The following is a 19,749-nucleotide window of genomic DNA, read 5'->3' on the forward strand; positions in this document are numbered from 1 at the left end:
TCGCCAGACATGCATTACTGGGTAAAGGAGAAGATCAAGGTCAAGAACAGGGGTCCCCAAACCCCATGCCAAGGACCAGTACCTGTCTGTGGCCTGTTCGAAACTGAGCCATGCAGCAGGAGGTGAGTGGTGGGTGAGCATTACTGCCTGAGCTCTGACTCCTGTCAGATCAGCACCAATATTAGATTCTTATAGCTGTGAGAACCCTATTGCAAACTGCACATGTGAGGGATCCAGCTTGTATGAAAATCTAATGCCTGATGATCTGAGGTGGAACAGTGTCATCCTGAAACCATTCCCCTCATCTGTGGAGAAATTGTTTTCCACCCGTTCCTGGTGCCAAAATGGTTGGGGGACCACTGGTCAAGAAGTTGAGTGCAACCTCCTGGTGGTGTGTGCCAATCACATTATCGTCCTCTGCCAGGTGGGCAGCAGCATGTTGGAGGAGTTGGGGTGAATTCCATTCACGCTCGCTACAACAATAGGGTGCCTACCTCATGGTTTTAACACTGGTCACTAGAAAACAAGTCTGTTTCCTCAAACTAAGTGACTGCTCTTTGGCTTTCATTTCCTGACATCTAGAGGAACCAGACTCTATTAGCATGTCATAAGCCATAAACTGGAGAATACTTTTTTGTATTGCAGAGCACTTTGTCATACTGGGACTATAGATATAGCATATATATATGCACAGCCACCTGGCACAGGATGATGTGATTGGCACACATCACCAGGAGGCTGCACTCAAACTTCTTGACAATCTTTTCTTCTACCTGGTAATGCATGTCTAATGAGTCCTCTGAATATAATTATAGCAGAGGATTAGTTGGATAGCTAATCAATTTCTATAGATGGCAATCTTCTTGGTGGTCTCTTTGCATTTAATCTGAACTGTCAAAGAAAAAAAATATCTAGTTCTAGCAAGAGATTGTTAACTAAATGGAAGGCAGAGAAATTAAAAAGCTATCACTTTAAACTACTGGCAATTAAAGTGAGACACTCTCATTGTAAAATCTTTAGGCTGGGCGTGGTGGCTCATGCCTGTAATCCCAGCACTTTGGGAGGCCAAGTAGGGCAGATCACCTGAGGTCAGGATTTTGAGACCAGCCTAGCCAACATGGTGAAACCCCATCTCTACTAAAAAATACAAAAGTAAGCTGGGCATAGTGACAGGTGCCTGTAATCGCATCTACTTGGGAGGCTGAGGCAGGAGAATCACTTGAACCCAGGAGGCAGAGGTTGCAGTGAGCTGAGATTGTACCACTACACTCCAGCCTGGGCAACAAAGCGAAATTCCATCGAAGGGAAGGGAAGGGAAGGGAAGGGAAGGGAAGGGGAGGGGAGGGGAGGGGAGGGGGGGGGAGGGGGAGGAACGAACGAACTCACGGTTACCATCACTTGCTGGATACAAATATAAACTCCTCTCCACAGCACTAGTGGCCCCTGGTGATCAGAAGCCTGCTTAAGTAACTGACCTCACCTCTGGCCGCTCCCTGCCCACCTCCTTGACAAACAGGAAAGACACGTTAATTTCTGGTACATACCAGGCTCTACACTCCCACTACAGACCAGGTGGAGAGAATGTCCCTGACGGGGACACTATGGAGCTGTCCAAGAGGCTTTGCCCCAGCCACCACAGCCAGAATCTTCAGAAACATATGGTCCTCCAGGGGGACCAAAGGACACTCATCTGAATCTACAAAAGAACCCCCGACCTGGATCCCTTGCAAAGGCACCCAGCAGTGCACTAAGGCCAGCACATCCAGATATGAATACACCTGGAGTAAGTGGATTCTGAGCCTATTTAACCAGCACAGCTACTTAAGTGGACAGAGGGAGAGACTGCGGTCTTAGGGCTTGGAATGACTATGCTAAGCCTGGAACCCTGATCTTCTGACTAAGCCTGTGCCAATCCAATTCCGCTGCTCATCTCTGGCAGAAGGACCCAGCAGGAGGCAAGTGGAGACTGGGCTGAGGGAGAAGCACCCCTGAGTGACTCTGACCAGAAAGGATAAAGGTCCACAAAGACCCATGTAGGTCAACCACCTGGCTCCAACCTGTCATAAATCATCCTCCCTCACTCAGGAAATTCATGTACTCCTTGAAATTATGTGCAAAATTCTGAGTTGGTACATTTTTCAGAGAGGGTTTATTGCTTTCATGAAATCCTCAAGGAGATTGGCATCCCTAGTTCCCCCACCAAAAAACAAACAAACAAACAAACAAAAAAAAAACCCAAGACACAGACCCAGTGGCTAACATGTTTTCAAAAGGCCAAGGAGAAACCTTTCCTGTCATTTCAAGTGCCCTGTCAGTAGCCCTTTCCATCTGCTTCTACCTGTCCCTCTTCCCAAGGTCTAGACCTGCTTCTCACCTTTCTGCTCAGTAATCAGGTGCTGCACAATGACGTCAGTCATGCTATCCCTGTAGGCATAGCGGTCCTTGTAGAGTCCATGGACTGTGCTGAAAATAAGCTGGTAGAAGGAAATGGTGCCGTCCTGGCAGCCGACCACCTGCAGGGTGACAGAACTGTCAATTCCCAGCTCTCTGGAGAGAGTCTGCACTCCCATTTGTCAGACACAAACCCCAGTGATATGTCTCTCGAGACATGGCGGCTGCTCAGTGCCTCTTCAAGCCATGGCCCCACAGAACAAACTTCCTCTTCTTACCACATAGTTGGAATCCGGTTTCACTTGACACGTCCACACCCAGGAGTTCTGCTCCCCAACAGTCCCAAGCCGCACTCCATCCTTGGTGAAAAGAGATACTTGCTTGTCTGAACCCCCCAGCAAAATGTACTCCCCTTTAGTAAAGTAGCTGATGCAGCAGGGGTCAAAGTTCAGTGCCCGATCCTTCCCAATCTGAGGAAAAAGAACACACACCAAGGGAAAAACCATTTCCGAATCCATAACCATTGCAACACAATTAAGGGCTTTTCTCGCCAACTTTAATGGAGGGAGTTGGGAAGACGGAGAGCTGACCAGTCTTTTCTCCTGTGTCATCCCACGGTGAACAGGGGCCTCTCTGCCTCTCCATCTCCCTACTCCCCAACCACACAGCCCAATCCTCAGCTCCTAGAGTCAGTGGCACCTCCCCTAGGCCCACCCAAGTGCTCCAGGAGTGCAGGAGCGTGTCAGGGCTCCTCAGCCAAGATGGAGACTGGATGGTTTGGCTCCCAAAGGCCTCCCTCCTCTGCACATATAGTTATTGCTGTGGCTCAATGGGTCCCCTCAGCTTCTTTTTTCCATCTCTTTTTAAAAAGTATTTTGCAGGCCGGGCGCGGTGGCTCTTGCCTGTAATCTCAGCACTTTGGGAGGCCGAGGCTGGCGGATCATGAGGTCAGGAGATTGAGACCACCCTGGTTAACACAGTGAAATCCCATCTCTACTAAAAAATACAAAAAAATTAGCCAGGCGAGGTGGCGGGCACCTGTAGTCCCAGCTGCTCAGGAGGCTGAGGCAGGAGAATGGTGTGAACCCGGGAGGCAGAGCTTGCAGTGAGCCGAGATTGTGCCCCTGCACTCCAGCCTGGGTGACAGAACGAGACTCCATCTCAAAATAAATAAATAAATAAGTCTTTTACAAAGCTGATTTTATTCAGTTGAAAGATTGTCCTTTTTTCTGCAACTATGCCCATACTATTACTCTTTATAACAACTTTTTTGAGATGTAGTTCACATACTGTACAATTCACCCATTTAAAGTGTATGATTGCCAGGCGCAGTGGCTCACACCTATAATCCCAGCACTTTGGGAGGCCGAGGCAGGTGGATCACTGGAGGTTAGGAGTTCGAGACCAACCTGGCCAACATGGTGAAACCCTGTCTCTACTAAACATACAAAAATTAGCTGGATGTGGTGGTGGGTACCTGTAATCCCAGCTACTTGGGAGGCTGAGGCAGGACAATCGCTTAAACCCAGGAGGCGGAGGTTGCAGTGAGCCGAGATCACACCATTGCACTGCAGCCTGGGTGACAAGAGTGAAACTCTGTCTAAAAAAAAAAAATAGTGTACATGTCTTTCAGTATAGTCACTGAATTGTGCAATCATCGTCACCATCTAATTCTAGAACTTTTCCATCACCCCAAAGTAAACCCCATTAGTAGTCTATCCCAATTCCTCCTTCTCTTCAGCCCTGGCAACGACTAACATACTTTCTGTCTCTAAGGATTTGCCTATTCTGGATAATTCATATAAATGGAGACATACAATATGTGGCCTTTTGTGTCTGGTTCATTCATGTTGTAGCATGTACTGGTACTTCCTTGTTTTTCATTGCTGAATAATATTCCATTGAATGACAGATGATATTTTATTTATCCATTCGTCAGTTGATGGACATTTGGTTTGTCTCTACATTTTGGCTATTATGAATAAGGCTGCTGTGATTATTCATGTACAAGTTTTTGTGTGGACATATGTTTTCATTTTTCCTGAGCATATACCTGAAAGTGGACTTGCTGGGCATATAGTAATTCTATGTTTAACATTTTGAGGAACTGCTATTCATTTCCAAAGTGACTGCACCATTTCATATTTGCACTAGCACTGTACGGAGATTCCCCTTTCTCCGTCCTAGTGAGTGTGAAATGGTATCTCATTGCAGTTCCAGTTTGTATTTCCCTGATGGCTAATGATGTAGATCATCATTTCATGTGTTCATTGGCCAGAGAAATGTCTATTTGGATTCTTTACCCATTTTTCAATTGGGTTATTTGTCTTTATAGGTTTGTTGTTGTTGAGACGGAGCCTTGCTCTGTCACCCAGGCTGGAGTGCAGTGGCATTATCACAGCTCACTGTAGTCTAGAACTCCTGGGCGCTCACATGATCGTCCCAGCTCAGCCTCTCGAGTAACTGGGACTACAGGCATGTGCCACCAGCCCTAGCTAATTATTTTATTTTTGTAGACACAGAGTCTTACTATGTTGCCTAGGCTGGTCTTGAACTCCTGGGCTCAAGCAAATCTCCCGCCTCAGACTCCCAAAGTATTGGAATTACAGGTGTGAACCATAGTGCTCTGCCAATTTTCACAATAATCTTAAATGCAAAAGCTAAGCAAAACGAATTAAGAGTAACTTTAAAAACTAGGCAGTCTGGGAGGCAGTGGCTGCAGTGAGCCGTGAGATGGCGCCTTTGCATTCCAGCCTAGGTGACAGAGGGAGACCCTGTCTAAAAAAAACAAAAAACAAAACAAAACAAACAAACAAAAAACAACTAGGCAGTAGCTCGTGCCTGTAATCCTAGCTACTCAGGAGGCTGAGGCGAGAGGATCGTTTGAGCCCAGGAGTTCGAGACCAGTCTGGGCAACAAAGTGAGACCTCATCTCCAAAAAATGAACAAACAAAAACTAGGCCATTTAGCATCATGGTTAGGGCATGGAGTTTGGAGTCAAGTCTCCAAATTTCACCTTGCACATATGCAAAATGGAGACATAATAGGGGTACGTTATAGAATTGTGGTAGGCATAGTGAACTCCATCGCATGTTAGCTATCATAGTTTCGTTACTATTTACTGTCTAAATTCGGTGAGGAACTTATTAGGAAGTCTCTGTCTTGTTCTCTTCTGACCACTAAGAGGCGCACTTCGGAGTAGAAGAAACGCGGGCGGAAATAGCCCAAAAGCGGATTGGCTTCAACTTCTGGCGGAAGTAAGTTCCTCCCTCCACCAGGTCTTATTAGCTCAGAAAGAATTCCAAGTTTCTACGTAGACCCAAGGATAGGTAGAATACATTGTTCAGTCATATGCCTAGATACTACAGTCTATTAAAACATGTATACTCATAATTTTTTGCGGCATTATTTTTTGACGTGTCTTTATTTTATTTGAAAAAGCCGAACCGGAAGTGCTTGCCTTTTCCCTGCCAGGACCCAGGGGGTTACGTCCCATCAGCCCTTGCGTGCCACTGTCCCTTCTCTCTTCCTCGGCGCTGCCTACGGAGGTGGCAGCCATCTCCTCCTCGGTAAGTTTTAATCCGTGGTCATCTGCATTCCTGCGGGATTCATCTGGCCCCATTGCCCAGTGGTGCGGGAGCCTCCCCTTCGGCGTGGTAGTGGCTGTGGGTATTGTTATTGTCAGCTTACTGGGGCGTGTACGGGAGCAGAACGAAGCAGCCCGGGTTGATGGGGCTTTGCGTCCCAGAGCCTCCTGCTCTCCGCTTGTAGTCAGAGCTGCGGGCTGCTTGTTTGTTCCTTAGCGGTGGAGGGTGCTAGTTGAGCCCAGACTGCGGGGTCTCTGTGGGCCGTGGGACGACCAGGGGTGTCCCAGCTTGACAGCCGTCAGCTGGGATCTGTGGATCCCAGCGCTCACCGATGTCGGCCCACGTGTATTCGTTCATTGCTGTAGCCCGCTTCTTCGCTGCAGTCTCGGGCCGTAGGGCTGCTGCGGCTGCTGGTTCAGTTGCAGGCAGAAATTCTCGTAGTATCTCTGGAAATAAGATGCAACTGCCCCCACCTTGCCTTCGAGGATATCATGGGCCAGAAGGCAAAGTCGTTTATGAATACGTGGTTCACTGATTACCCACTCTGTGCCAGTCGATGGCTGCGAACAGAAGGGTTGCTGCTGTAGGAAATAAATGAATGGCTCTGAAGACCACACTGAGGAAGGTGTGAGTTGATACTGGAAGATCTCCAAGTTTGAGGCATCCTTAGACGGATATGATGGTTTTGTGTGTGTTGAGGGTGTGGTAGCGCAGCAGCTCCCTAGGGAATTAAAACGTTTACCCTGTGACAGGCACTGCAGGCATTCAGCGTGCAGTGTCATCTCTATTCTACAGGTGAGGAAACTGAGACTCAGGTCCAAGTAGATGGTCAAGGCCATCTCGGGGTTCGGACACTGGCGAGGTGGGATTTGCTGCCCCTTGCAAATTGAGTGTCTTGGGGTCGGTTTTGGTTTGCTCAGCTGTTGGCATTCTTTGGGCTCTGAGTGGTTGAGTTGACCTTTGACCTCCTGGGATCGCGTCTGGAGAGTGCCTAGTATTCTGCCAGCTTCGGAAAGGGAGGGAAAGCAAGCCTGGCAGAGGCACCCATTCCATTCCCAGCTTGCTCTGTAGTTGGCGATTGGAAGACACTCTGCGACAGTGTTCAATCCCTGGGTGGGAAAACCTCCTTCCAAGCCTCCTTCCAGGATTCTTCCTCACCTGGGGCTGCTTCTTTCCCAGAAGGCGTCATGGCCGCCCTCAGACCCCTTGTGAAGCCCAAGATCGTCAAAAAAAGAACCAAGAAGTTCATCCGGCACCAGTCAGACCGATATGTCAAAATTAAGGTATGTGGTCCTGGGATGGAAATGGGTGTGGGGTGAAGAAAGAAGTTTCCAACAGGCTGTCGGTTTCTGACATCACCTAGTCGGGATTACCTTTGACCAATGAACTGGTTTGTGGAAGAGCTTTCTGTAGAAATACAGGTCTCCCCCAGTGTGCCCTAGTGCTGGCACTTAACATCTCTTGATGTGTTAAGTGAAATTTAAATGAAAAGGGACACTTGGCTATTTTGATGCATTTGTGTTGTGTATTTTGGGTTGCCTTATGACAGCAGGATCCCTATTTTATAGACAAGAAAACTCAGAGGTGCTGAGAGCCCTGTCTGCAGCTGTGCTCGCCATCTCAGTATCTACACAGTCCCCTCGCATCCCACTGGTGCCTCCTCCATTGCTTGCGAGTAGGAATGGTGGGGGTGCCTGCATTCCTGGTGGCTAAAGCCACGAGCTCCTGGTTTTTCCCACCAAAAAAGTAAGGAAATAGTGAAGTCCTGTCACCAAAGGCAGCTACTGTGTGGCATACTTCCTTTTCATCTGGTCCTTTTTCCCTCCCCAAAGGAACAGTTGGCACTCTGCACAGACGCTAACCCACCTGTGTGTTATTTCCTTCAGCGTAACTGGCGGAAACCCAGAGGCATTGACAACAGGGTTCGTAGAAGATTCAAGGGCCAGATCTTGATGCCCAACATTGGTTATGGGAGCAACAAAAAAACAAAGCACATGCTGCCCAGTGGCTTCCGGAAGTTCCTGGTCCACAACGTCAAGGAGCTGGAAGTGCTGCTGATGTGTAACAAGTGAGTTGGGTCCCACCTCTAGTTTTCAGGGATCCGAAGTTTGCATCTGTGTGAGCACTTCTGGCAGAACTCTAGAAACTCTTGGGGGATGCATTTTGGCTGGGAGGGGTTGTACATTCTCTGAGGGAATCTGAAGTTGTTCCTTGCGGGATTTTAGAGAATGCTTGTTGGGGAGTAAAGAATTTGGGGAGTTCAAGGTGTTTCCTTTACCGGAGGGAGGAGGCTTGGTCTTCTAAGTGTAGAGACCCAAGACCAGGAAAAGACTGCTTTGTGAACACTGCAGTAATAACCACTTTCCACTACTACAATATCCTTTGGCTGTTGTTTCCAGAACATTGCTTTCTTTATGAAGGTGTCAGCCAAAAGAGTTGAACTCTGAAATATTTGAAGAGATTTATTCTGAGCCAAATATGAGTTGACCATGGACTGGGACACAGCCCTTGGGAGACCCTAAGAATATGGGTCCAAGGTGGGCAGGGAGCAGCTTGGTTTTACATATTTTAGGGAGGCATGAGACATCAATCAAATACACTTAAGGCATACATTGGTTTAGTCCAGAAAGGCGGCAGTTCGAGGTTTTGAATAGATTTTCTGTTTCTCATCGGGAATTGATTATCATTAGAAAGGAATGTCTTGGCTATGGTAAGAGGTTGTGGAAACCAAGAGTGCCCTATTCAAGGAGGGAGTGCATTCAGATGGTTGCTGGGGGCCTTTGAATTTTATTTTTGGCTTACAAGGAGGGTAGGGAGAAGATCAAACATGGACCTTAGGCCTTAAGGGGCCCTTTAGTCTGTGCTGTGGTAAGGGGTATCTTCAGGGACAGGAGGGCTTTAGAACCAAGTTTGGATTAGGTGGAGAACAGGAGGAAATTTGGCAGACAGAGAGTGCTTACACAAAGGTGTAGAAGTGAAAGCGCATGGAGGGTTTGCAGGGCATTGGTTCTAGGTGGGTTTTATTGGTTTTTGTTTTTTTAAGATGGAGTCTCACTCTTTTGTCGCGGCCGGAGTTCAGTGGCATGACCTCGGCTCACTGCAACCTCCACCGCCCAGTTTCAAGCATTTCTCCTGCCTCAGCCTCCCATGTAGCTAGGATTACAGGCGTGCACCACCATACCTGATTAATTTTTGTATTTTTAGTAGAGATGAGGTTTCACCATCTTGGCCAGGCTGGTTTTGAACTCGTGACCTTAAGTGTTCTGCCTGCCTTAGCCTCCCAAAATGCTGAGATTACAGGCATGAGCTACTGCACCTGGCCTGGTTTGATCTGAGAGAGACAGACGCATCTGTGTTGCCCTGGCTACAGTGCAGTGGCTATTCACAGCTGTGATCATGGCACACTGCAGCCCCAAACTCAAGGTGGGCTCAAGCTGTCTCTTCCCATCTCAGCCTTCCTGGTAGCTAGGACCACAGGCATGCTCCACCACACCCAGCTAGTTCTAGGTGTTTTGAGTAAGTTAGACACTTGATGAGCTCTGTGTATAAGAGACTTGGTGACCTGCTTAGACCAAAACTAGGGCAGTGGAATGAAAAATTCTCATGGGAAGTGACAGTTTATTTTCTTCACTTATTGGTAAATGAAAGCCAAAAAGCTGGCCGGGCGCGGTGGCTCAAGCCTGTAATCCCAGCACTTTGGGAGGCCGAGACGGGCGGATCACGAGGTCAGGAGATCGAGACCATCCTGGCTAACATGGTGAAACCCCGTCTCTACTAAAAAATACAAAAAACTAGCCGGGCGCGGTGGCGGGCGCCTGTAGTCCCAGCTACTCGGAAGGCTGAGGCAGGAGAATGGCGTGAACCCGGGAGGCGGAGCTTGCAGTGAGCTGAGATCCGGCCACTGCACTCCAGCCTGGGCGGCAGAGCGAGACTCCGTCTCAAAAAAAAAAAGAAAGCCAAAAAGCTGAATTTTCCTAAGTAAACTAGAAAGAACATGGAGTGTGTGTGAGTAACTAGGATGTTTGTGTTTATGTTTACAAAGATCTTTTATCTACAGTGGTTGTAGATATAAGTAATAAAAATGAACAAGAGCAGTATTCTAACGTGGTTACCTTCCAAGGCTGGAAATGTAACCAGGCGTTGAAATGCTGAAAATTTCTGTTAGAAAAAGATGAGCATAGGAATTAATGGTGGACACTGAAACCACAGTTGAACTGTAACAGGCCAACATGATTACTCAGTTGCAGTGCACATGTTGGCTGGTTGCCATATGCTCTGTAAGTGCAGCTTGGCAGTCTTTTTAAGATCCTTGGAAATACTCTGTTATCTCTGACCTTTGATCTCTAAGTTCCATTTCTGGGCATTTGTCCTTAAGGAATGGAAAAGCAGGGAAACAAAAGGTAGTCATTGCAGCAGTACAACTGGAAACAACTGAAAATATAATGAGAGAATTGTAGATTGCTGGATAGAATGTTGTGAGTCTATTCAAAATGATTGGCCTGTTGTAGTATGGAAAATGCCCAAGCTAGGGGGACACATTTAAAATGGTGGGTACACTCTGTAATTATCAAATATGTAGATGGACAAGGACAGGAGAGTTTTTTGAAAAGGACAGATGAGAAGTGTAATATAAACCTAAGCCTTTGAAACATAGAAACATTTAAAAATATAGTTGCTTTGAATTTGAGTGGACTAATGTAAAACAAGAATTGTCTGGATTTGCTGTCTTGCTGTTAAGGCAGGGTTCTTGAAAAGAGCTGTGTGTCCACTGCCTCATTTAATCACTCCTCACAGTCCTGCTGCTTCTCTCTTTGCTGAAAATGCTTCAGGGGTGGAATGTCTGTTCTTAACCCACTGTGGGTGGCTTCATAAATCACCTCCTTACTGAAGTGTGCTTGTTAGGCCAATTGGTTATCAAATGGGGCACAGTGTGGCTGCCTCTTAAAAAGTGGTAAGGAATGAGTTAGAACTGGATCTGGCGCACCAAGTCCTCAGGTATTAGGCATGGCTATGACTGGGTGACTTTAAGCATTGCTTCTACTTGCTTTGTGTCCTCAGTGGTCAAACTGGGTGCTCTTGGCTCCATTCAGACTCTTGGGTTCTGCTCTTGACCACTTTGAAGAGTTCTGAAACTTCACGGGCAAGGTAAAGCGCCCTGCGACTGGGGGAGAACCATTGAACCTGGAGCGTGGGCCTGGGTTCACCCTGGATCCCTGTCCATTGCTTGCCGTGGGCCTTGGTTTCCTTATCTGTAAAATGGAGGTAATGCCTGGATTACAAGGCTGCTGTAAGGATTAGATGAGAGGGAACGGTGAGGATACTTTGTAAATGAAAGTGTTCTTGTCATCACCAGGGAACCATAGACTCGGGAGTCAGGATTTGGGGGCATGTAGGTGTCATTCCACAGCCACATACCAAGCAGCCCTCTCTTAGCTTGGTGCTGGAACTCACTGCCTTCTTAATGGAATTTTCCAAGTGTGTTCAGGGCTGTCTTGCTCCTTACCTACTTGATTATCTTACAGATCTTACTGTGCCGAGATTGCTCACAATGTTTCTTCCAAGAACCGCAAAGCCATCGTGGAAAGAGCTGCCCAGCTAGCCATCAGAGTCACCAACCCCAACGCCAGGCTGCGCAGTGAAGAAAATGAGTAGACAGCTCATGTGCACGTTTTCTGTTTAAATAAATGTAAAAACTGCCATCTGGCATCTTCCTTCCTTGGTTTTAAGTCTTCAGCTTCTTGGCTAACTTAGTTTGTCACAGAGATCGTTCTTTTGCTTAAACCCCTTTGGCATCTCCCACTTGGAGGGGATTTGTAAAGGACACTCGGTCCTTGAACAGGGGAACGTGGCCTCAAGTGCACAGTTGAGGCTGGGGATGAGGGGCACAGACTAGGTAGGTTGTAAGACACTTAGAGAAGCTGTGGGTCCCAAGCCACAAGTAGTCATTCTTAACCTTGCTTTGTAAAGTTGGGTGACAAGTTATTCCGTGTGATGCTTGTGAGAATTGAGAAAATATGCATGGAAATACCCAGATGACTTTCTTAAACAGATTGTTATGGGATGCCTAAATTGCATCCTGTAACTTCTGTCCAGAAAGAACAGGATGATGTACAAATTGCTTTTCCAGGTAATCCACCACGGTTACTGGAAAAGCACTTTCAGTCTCCTGTAACCTTCCCACCAGCTGCTGCTTCAGGTATAATGTTACAGCAGTTTGCCAAGGCGGGGACCTACCTGGTGACAATTGAGCCTCTTGACTGGTACTCTTAGAATTTAGTGACACGTGGCCCCGATTTTTTTTTTTGGAGACAGGGTCTTGCTGTCACCCATGCTGAGAGTGCAGTGGCACACTCATTGCAGCCTTGACCTCCCCAGGCTCAGGTGATCTTCCCACCTCAGCCTTCCAAGTAGCTGGGACTACAGATGCACACCTCACCTGGGTAGTTTTTGAAGTTTTTTTGGTAGAGATGGTCTAGCCATGTTGCCTAGGCTCTTGAACTCCTGAGCCTCCCAAAGTACTGGGATTACAGGCACCTTACATAGTGTATATAGGTCATGAGGGATATGGGATGTGGTACTTATGAGATGGAAATGCTTACAGGATGTTTTCCAGTAACCATCCGGTCAACTTACCAGAAATGCTGCGCTGGTTATAACAAAGCTTCTCTAGGTCTAGTCTCATTCTAGTAGATAGGCATCTTACAGATTGTCTCCTGTTCAAAACCTAGTCATAAATATTTATAATGTAAACTGGTCATTTTGGGGATTTTTTTTTTTTTCGTGGAGACTGTCATGCTGTCACTCCGGCCGGAGTGCAGTGGCTTGATCTTGACTCACTGTAACTTCTGCTTCCTGGGTTCAGGCGACTCAATTCTCCTGAGTCTCCTCAGTCTCCTGAAAGCTGGGACTACAGGCCTGCCACCGTACCCAGCTAATATTTTTAGTAGGGACAGGGTTTCGCCATGTTGGCCAGGCTGGTCTCAAACTCCTGACCTCAGGTGATCCGCCCGCCTCAGCTTCCCAAAGTGCTGGGATTACAGGCGTGAGGCACCGCACCCAGCCTCATTTTTGGGATTTCTTACAAATTGACAAGTGCATTCAAGATATTGGTCTAACAATTGGACACGAGTTGTGTAGAGAAAAGAAGTAACTTAGAATCTAATCTTTATTAACCTGGGATGTCACAGAAAATACTTGGGCCTGCCACTTGCATTTCTTTGTCCTCAATGCTAAACACTAGACACATTTGAAACCTTCCTCAGAAGGAAACAAACCAACTGGTTATGCCTGGGTGGTGGCATGGAAGATGTGTAATTCCTTGTTGCCCAATTTGCTAATAAGTATTTTGAAATTAGAAATGAAACGAGGTCCAAGCCTGTCCAGTTCCCTACCCAACCGATTTCGCCTCCCTGGAAAAGAAACACATCATCCAAATTTCTGATTCATCGCTGCCACTTAGAAATGAACCGTTTTGAATTTTAAAATGTGAATGACCCAAGTATCTTTTCTTTTTGAGATGCCCGGCCTGAGCACTAACTTCAGGCATTGCTGAATGCAGTGAAGAAACCAGAGTGGTGTCTGCGGCCTCCTGACCTTTTACAGCTGACAGCACAGCCTATTTCTAAATGCTACTAGTTTGTGAGGCAGAGACACCCTCTGAAGGAACCAGACAGACTATGGAGGGATACAGTGTGAAGTCACTGGAAAACTTCCTCACCCTATTTCTTTGGATGACTGACCTGAGTTAAGGAAGGGGCCCAACTGTTGGCAGCCTCGCAGCTTGGGCTGGGGTGCTTTTGAGTTGGGTCCCTGGAGAAGGCACTGTAAGCCCTGACCAGGAGCGGCAGGGCCCCCAGTGAGATGGTGGAAGGGCAAAAGTAGAGACCTGCAGTGGGCAATGGGGAGGCCTTGGGCTTGGGTGGGCTCCTTTCTCTTAAGTGAGGGCCCACCTCGGTGCTGGGGGGACTAGCTGAGCTCCATTGAGTCTGTACTGGGGGCTGAAGTGGAATCCTTCTGGATGCTTTCAAAGAGGGCAGCAAGTTCAGGGTTGGATCTGATTTGGGAAGAGAAGTCGGCCATGATGGGGCTTTTCCCCACCTCGGGGATGGTCAGCAGGGCAGCCACTGCCCTCATCGCAGAGCGCTTCAGTTCATCTTGCTTTTCAAACTCCTGCTTCACGGAACCAGCTTTGACCTAAAGCAGGAAACAGCAGAAACAGCCATCCTTTATTGAGCCTGGCCCGCACCACTGCCTACTCACCGGTCTTTGGCTTCCTCTTTGCCCCATCATCTTACCCAACATAAATCCCTGCTGTGAGGTCTCCTAAGGCTTCTGTCTCACCAGCCATGTCCTAACTCCACCTTCGGGCTTTTACACTGGCTAGTTTCCCCACAGAGGTTCTTTGCCATTCAAATCAGCCTGAGGGGCCTCAGAGCAGCCAATCTAAAATGCTCACTTTTTGTTGATTGACAGTGGCAAGTACTGTGTTCCCATACTTTCCTACAGACTGCAGGGATCCAGCCTATACTGTGCTTAAAACCAGCTCTTAGCACCATATGACTAGACTGAATGAATGGATCACTGTGATGGTCTTCTAGCAGCCTCCTCCCTGCACTCAAGTCCCTGCCCAGCGATCCGTTCTACAGATGTAGCCGGAGAGTAAGCACCCCAAACTACCTCCTGCAGTTTGTTTCCTCTTCCCCCACCATCTCCCACTTAGGCAGAGGAGCTCAGCAGTTCCTCCATTGCTAATGGACTAAAGTTCAAATTCCTTATGCTGGGCTCTTCCTAAAGAATTCAATGCAGTGGATAACAGCTTGGCATTGGAGTTGCAGAGTCCTGCATTCAAATGGCTCTGCCCCCAAGAGCTGTGACTTCAGGTAACTACATCTTTGAGCCTCATTTCCCCATCTGTAAGTAACAGCTGCCTCTTCATAAGAGTTGCCAAGGTGGCCGGGTGCGGTGGCTCAAGCCTGTAATCCCAGCACTTTGGGAGGCCGAGACGGGCGGATCACGAGGTCAGGAGATCGAGACCATCCTGGCTAACACAGTGAAACCCCGTCTCTACTAAAAATACAAAAACTTAGCCGGGCGAGGTGGCGGGCGCCTGTAGTCCCAGCTACTCGGGAGGCTGAGGCAGGAGAATGGTGTGAACCCGGGAGGCGGAGCTTGCAGTGAGCTGAGATCCGGCCACTGCACTCCAGCCTGGGCGACAGAGCGAGACTCCGTCTCAAAAAAAAAAAAAAAAAAAAAAAAAAAGAGTTGCCAAGAAGATTAAACAACTTGACACAAGTCCACACTCCCTTCTCTGAAACCCCTGGAGCCAGATGTGCTTTGGAATCCAGGACATTTTGGGTTTTAGAAAGGTAATACTGTGCAGATTACATTCCCGGGGGGTCTTGTACAATACCCTGTAATCAAATACATGAATACTCTACTACATGTATGAGTACTGTGAGTAGTAAGGTGTCCCTCAGTATCCATGGGAGTTTGGTTCCAGGATCCCAATGGATGCCAAAATCCTCAGATGTTCAAGTCCCTTACGTAAAAGTGGTACACTGGCAAGAATTAAAGATCATAGCCTCATGCCACTTCAAGTCAAGTTTTGTGACAAACAGGTTCCTAAAAAGCTTTTGGTTGTCAGAGCTTGGTAGATTCAGAATCATGGGTAAGGACTGTGGGTGTGGATGTATCCACGCTCATCCCAATGCCCAACAGACAGCATCCTCCGCATGGCCAGATGAGTGGCTCTTGTAGAAACTCAGAGCAGAGCTTCTCTTGCCACCTCGGCCTACTGCAAGAATGTTCTGGCACTGCAGTGCCATATATACCTCCCCTCTTAAGAACTGGGACTTTTTGCCGGGCGCAGTGGCTCACGCCTGTAATCCCAGCACTTTGGGAGGCTGAGGTGGGTGGATCACAAGGTCAGGAGATCAAGACCATTCTGGCTAACACGGTGAAACCCCGTCTTTACTAAAAATACAAAAAATTAGCTGGGCATGGTGGCAGGTGCCTGTAGTCCCAGCTACTCGGGAGGCTGAGGCAGGAGAATGGCGTGAACCCAGGAGGCAGGCGGAGGTGGCAGTGAGCCGAGATTGCGCCACTGCACTCCAGCCTGGGCAACAGAGCCAGAACTGGGACTTTCCTTGGTGCCATAGAGCTCAGAGAAAACTAGAAATGATTTGGCCACAGAGACTGTCAAAACTGGCCTGGCCCTGTAGAAGCATTTTTTTGGATTGACTCAATAGTAAGCATATGTTAAAAATGTAAACTTACAAGGCAGGTCTCTATGAATAAACTACCAATTTTAATGTTTTATCCACAAAAGATTTCATTTTTGAAAATCACCACTCTATGGGTATCTCTCCTCTTTAAGCGCCAATCTAAAACACTGCTCTCCTTTTGGTAATGATTCCCATTCTTAAAAAACCCAGATGTATTCTTCCATTCAACAGGTATTTACTAGGTACCACCTAGAGCATAGATGCCAGGCTCTGCTCCCAGCACCAGCTTTCCATGAGAGCTTCCACTCCAGATCCCTCCTCCAGACCCTTCAGGCACTCCAGTCTAGCGGCAGCTTTGCCCTAGATCAATCACCTGACCCAGCTTCCCAACAAGGAGGTGAGAGATTGACAGTAGGGAACCTATCAGGCTCAATGTTATATCTTTAGTATCTCCCATGGGGCTCAGCACCCAGGAAGTGTTTAATGAATGGAAGAACAGACAGAGATGGGTCTGAATCCAGCTCTGCAATTTACTGGCTGTGTAGCCTTGGCCAATAACAACCTCTCAAAGCCTCTGTTCCCCTGTGTATAAAATGACAATAAAAAGCACTTTATAGGGCAATGATAATGATTAAATGAAGCACTTTCACAATATCACCTGCACTGCAGGAAGTGCTCAGTAAGGGGTAACTGAACAACTGGCCAAGGACTCAGTAGGTGCTCCAGGGCCTGGGCTAGGGCTGGGCCAGGGACTTACCTTGGCAGTGCAGGTGGCCCTTAGTGGCTCAATGAGTCGGTCCACCCTCTGCAGGACAGGTGCAGGACAGAGGGTGGCCAGCCGGGCAAGCATAATGAAGGTCAGCATCTGCCCAGAGGAAGGAGACAGGAGACAGTTCTTAGTGAAATGGTGCAGGAGCAAGAGAAGCAGCCAGCCCTGGGAAAGAGCAGAGGCCCCACACCCGAAACCTGACGCCCAAGTTCAGACCACCATGAAGTCCTGCCAGAGTCTCTCCCTCTCTGGGTCTGTTTCCTCAAATGGTGACACTTTCTTTGCCAACTACACTTGGCTGACCCAAGGAGGATCAGATAAGCACCAGGAAGGGAGTCGTACTCAAGCTCCGATGCGCACCAGTCAGGCAGATGCTGGGGATGAGTGAAGGGGGCTGCTGGGGCAGCTCTGGCTGACTGTGGCCAGGTGGGAATGCAGACATGTGGCTTGGGGCCACTGAAATGTTTTCAAAAGAAATCCCGATTTTCATGTAAAAAAAAAGTCTCGATTTTTAAATGTTGACACCTGATTTCAAAACCAAACAAAAACTTTGACACCAACTAAACATGACTGCAGGCCTAGATTCAGCCTGTGGGAGAATAACTGTCACATCTTTTGGAAATGGTCAAGTCCTCACAAAAAAGCCTTGCACAGCATAAAGAGTGGTTGTCTGAAATCCCCATGCCCTACCCATCCCCACATGCTGACCCCTACACCCACAGCAAAGGAAGAGGCCCAGCCCACGGCAGCGAGGAGCAGCAGTGCCGGACTTCACGAGCTATGACTCTTGGCTCCTCCACGACCCTGTGCCCTCCAACTAGACAAGATTCCCTGTCTCCCCTGTGAACTGGGCGGTGTTCACTCCCTCTCACTTGAAGACTTGATGATGCAAGGCTGTGGGCTCTGTCGCTGTCACACCCACCCTCCTCACCCCAGGGGGTGGTAACAGAGTGGGCTCCAAGGCTGCACTGGTGCCTAGGCCCTGTCCTGTGGTCCTGAGGGCAGGCATGAGAGGATATGGCCAGACTGGACGGAAAGAACAGACTTGCTCGATCCTGAGAAGCTGGAGCTTTGGGGCCATCCCAGAACTCCTCACTCTCTGTTCTGGGGTGTTCTGGGCATCTACTGAGCCCCACAAGATGCCTAATACCAGGCACACCCAAATGAGAGAAGCTGAGTACACCCCTCCCGCCTGGAGCCTCCCGGAACCCTGTGGTGGAAAGTCCTGTTCAGCTTTGTGCGCCCCATGATTTTCCACTAGTTCTCATGGCATACACTGGAAAACCCAACCCCCTTTCTCAACCAAGACCTTGGGGCTGGAACCCCAGAGAACTTATGTTGTTTCTTCTTCTCTTTCTTAGGGGTTGGCGGGAAGCAAGTTTAAAGCAATAATAAAGCCAAAGAGGAAACAGGCAGACAGGGAGTGCAGGAAGGAGCATCCCGGGAGCTCCAAGTCTGCAGTGGTCAGAGGCACACCCACTGCAGGAGGTGCAGCCTCACCACGTGCATCAGATGCTCTAGCAGGAGCACGCACTCCACCGTAGAAGCCCAGCGATCACACCATGGGTCAGTAATGCACCAGGGTGTTCACAGCAGCACTGTCTGTAATAGTGAAAATGTGCAAACAACCTACATGTGTAGCAGTGAGTGCAACAGAAATGGGAACTCCCGCAGCTGTGAAATATGACAGGACTGATACTGAAAAGCAAAGCAAAAAACATACAGTAAATGTAAGTTAAAAGACTGGGGGAAAAACAGCATGTGTGGTGTGATCCCATTTCTAGAAAACAGATCTCATACACTCATTTCCACAGCTTTCAGAGCAGGGACCCCACCTCTCACACTGACCTCGGCGTGGTGGCACTCACTTCATATGGATTGACTAATGAATGAGGGTCTATGTGCATCATCCCAGGAAACACAGAGACTGACAGCAGGCCTCGCTGGGTGGGGGGAAGCTTTTGGATGATTATTACTCGCTTCTTTGTTTTCATCAATCTTTTAAAACAAGTATGGGTTACTTTTGATTACTTTGTATTACTTTTTCATTATAAATAAAAAGTGACTCATGCTTACAGTACATATTTTTTAAAGTTGTAATATGGGACCGGGCGTGGTGGCTCACGCCTGTAATCCCAACACTTTGGGAGGCCGAGGTGGGTGGATCACCTGAAGTCAGGAGTTCCAGACCAGCCTAGCCAACATGGTAAAACCCTGTCTCTACTAAAAATTACAAAAATTAGCCAGGCGTGGTGGCACACATCTGTAATCCCAGCTACTCAAAGAGGCTGAGGCAGGAGAATCACTTGAACTCGGGAGGCGGAGGTTGCAGTGAGCCAAGATGGCACCAATGTACTCCAGCCTAGGCAATAAAGTGAGACTCCATCTCAAACAAATAAATAAAAATTTAAAAATAAAGTTGTAGTATGGCAGTTCCTTAAGACATTAAACACAGAATTGCCCTATGATCCAGCAATTTCACTTGTGGGTAAAGTGAAAAGAACTGAAGGCAGGATTCCAAAGGATATTGGAACACCTAGGTTCACAGTCACATTACTCATAATAGCCAGAAGCTGGGAACACCCAAATATTTGTCCAGCAATGGATGAGTGGGTAAACAAACTGTGGTCTGTACATACAACAGACGGAAATTCTGATGTGCTGCAACATGGATGAACCTTGAGGACATCAGACTAAGAAGTGAAACAAGTCGGTCACAAAAGGACAAATACTGTATGATTCCACTTACAAGGGCAGAATCCTAGAGTAGTCAAATTCA

General features: G+C 47.9%; 3 protein-coding genes and 1 non-coding gene across 6 annotated transcripts in view; 2 read left to right on the forward strand and 2 right to left on the reverse strand.

The window, feature by feature from the left end:
• Positions 1 to 1,389: 1,389 nt before the first annotated feature.
• On the reverse strand, positions 1,390 to 3,133 carry LOC116273737 (intraflagellar transport protein 122 homolog). Its single transcript, XM_031663116.1, has 2 exons — positions 2,670 to 3,133; positions 1,390 to 2,513 (listed from the first exon to the last, which is right to left on the reverse strand). Exons 1-2 carry the CDS (start codon positions 3,000 to 3,002, stop codon positions 2,358 to 2,360), a joined length of 489 nt encoding a protein of 162 aa, XP_031518976.1. The 5' UTR covers positions 3,003 to 3,133; the 3' UTR covers positions 1,390 to 2,357.
• A 2,718-nt stretch (positions 3,134 to 5,851) lies between these two features.
• Positions 5,852 to 11,693, forward strand: RPL32 (ribosomal protein L32). 2 transcript variants are annotated; one of them, XM_031663117.1, is made up of 4 exons: positions 5,852 to 5,960; positions 7,158 to 7,261; positions 7,865 to 8,046; positions 11,501 to 11,693. In XM_031663117.1, exons 2-4 carry the CDS (start codon positions 7,166 to 7,168, stop codon positions 11,628 to 11,630), a joined length of 408 nt encoding a protein of 135 aa, XP_031518977.1. In that variant the 5' UTR covers positions 5,852 to 5,960; positions 7,158 to 7,165; the 3' UTR covers positions 11,631 to 11,693. The 2 variants fall into 2 exon arrangements, with proteins under 2 accessions (XP_031518977.1, XP_021789867.2); XM_021934175.2 differs by having other exon boundaries at positions 5,872 to 5,960; positions 7,161 to 7,261.
• LOC116274012 lies at positions 6,941 to 7,079 on the forward strand. Its single transcript, XR_004182495.1, has one exon. It is a non-coding gene; the product is annotated as a small nucleolar RNA SNORA7 (small nucleolar RNA).
• Positions 11,694 to 13,125: 1,432 nt separating the features above from the next.
• Positions 13,126 to 19,749, reverse strand: part of CAND2 (cullin associated and neddylation dissociated 2 (putative)) — a 39,118-nt gene continuing 32,494 nt past the window's right edge. For both annotated transcript variants that reach the window (XM_003894069.5, XM_021934173.2), the window contains exons 14-15: positions 16,959 to 17,066; positions 13,126 to 14,171 (exon numbers count right to left, since the gene is read on the reverse strand). In XM_003894069.5, the coding sequence (XP_003894118.4) occupies positions 13,944 to 14,171; positions 16,959 to 17,066 (336 nt within the window). In that variant the 3' untranslated portion in view covers positions 13,126 to 13,943. The remainder of the gene's footprint in view (positions 14,172 to 16,958; positions 17,067 to 19,749) is intronic.

This window comes from Papio anubis, chromosome 2 (assembly GCF_008728515.1).
Source record: "Papio anubis isolate 15944 chromosome 2, Panubis1.0, whole genome shotgun sequence".
In the NCBI taxonomy this organism is placed as follows: Eukaryota; Metazoa; Chordata; class Mammalia; order Primates; family Cercopithecidae; genus Papio; species Papio anubis.

Bases quoted from the DNA above. Each gene is read 5' to 3' on its own strand.
- LOC116273737 (XM_031663116.1), bottom strand. From the start codon at position 3,002: ATGACACAGGAGAAAAGACTGGTCAGCTCTCCGTCTTCCCAACTCCCT. The intron at 2,514-2,669 runs GTAAGAAGAGGA...GTCACCCTGCAG, and splicing joins AACCGGATTCCAACTATGTG to GTGGTCGGCTGCCAGGACGG.
- RPL32 (XM_031663117.1), top strand. From the start codon at position 7,166: ATGGCCGCCCTCAGACCCCTTGTGAAGCCCAAGATCGTCAAAAAAAGA. The intron at 7,262-7,864 runs GTATGTGGTCCT...TATTTCCTTCAG, and splicing joins ACCGATATGTCAAAATTAAG to CGTAACTGGCGGAAACCCAG. The intron at 8,047-11,500 runs GTGAGTTGGGTC...ATTATCTTACAG, and splicing joins GTGCTGCTGATGTGTAACAA to ATCTTACTGTGCCGAGATTG.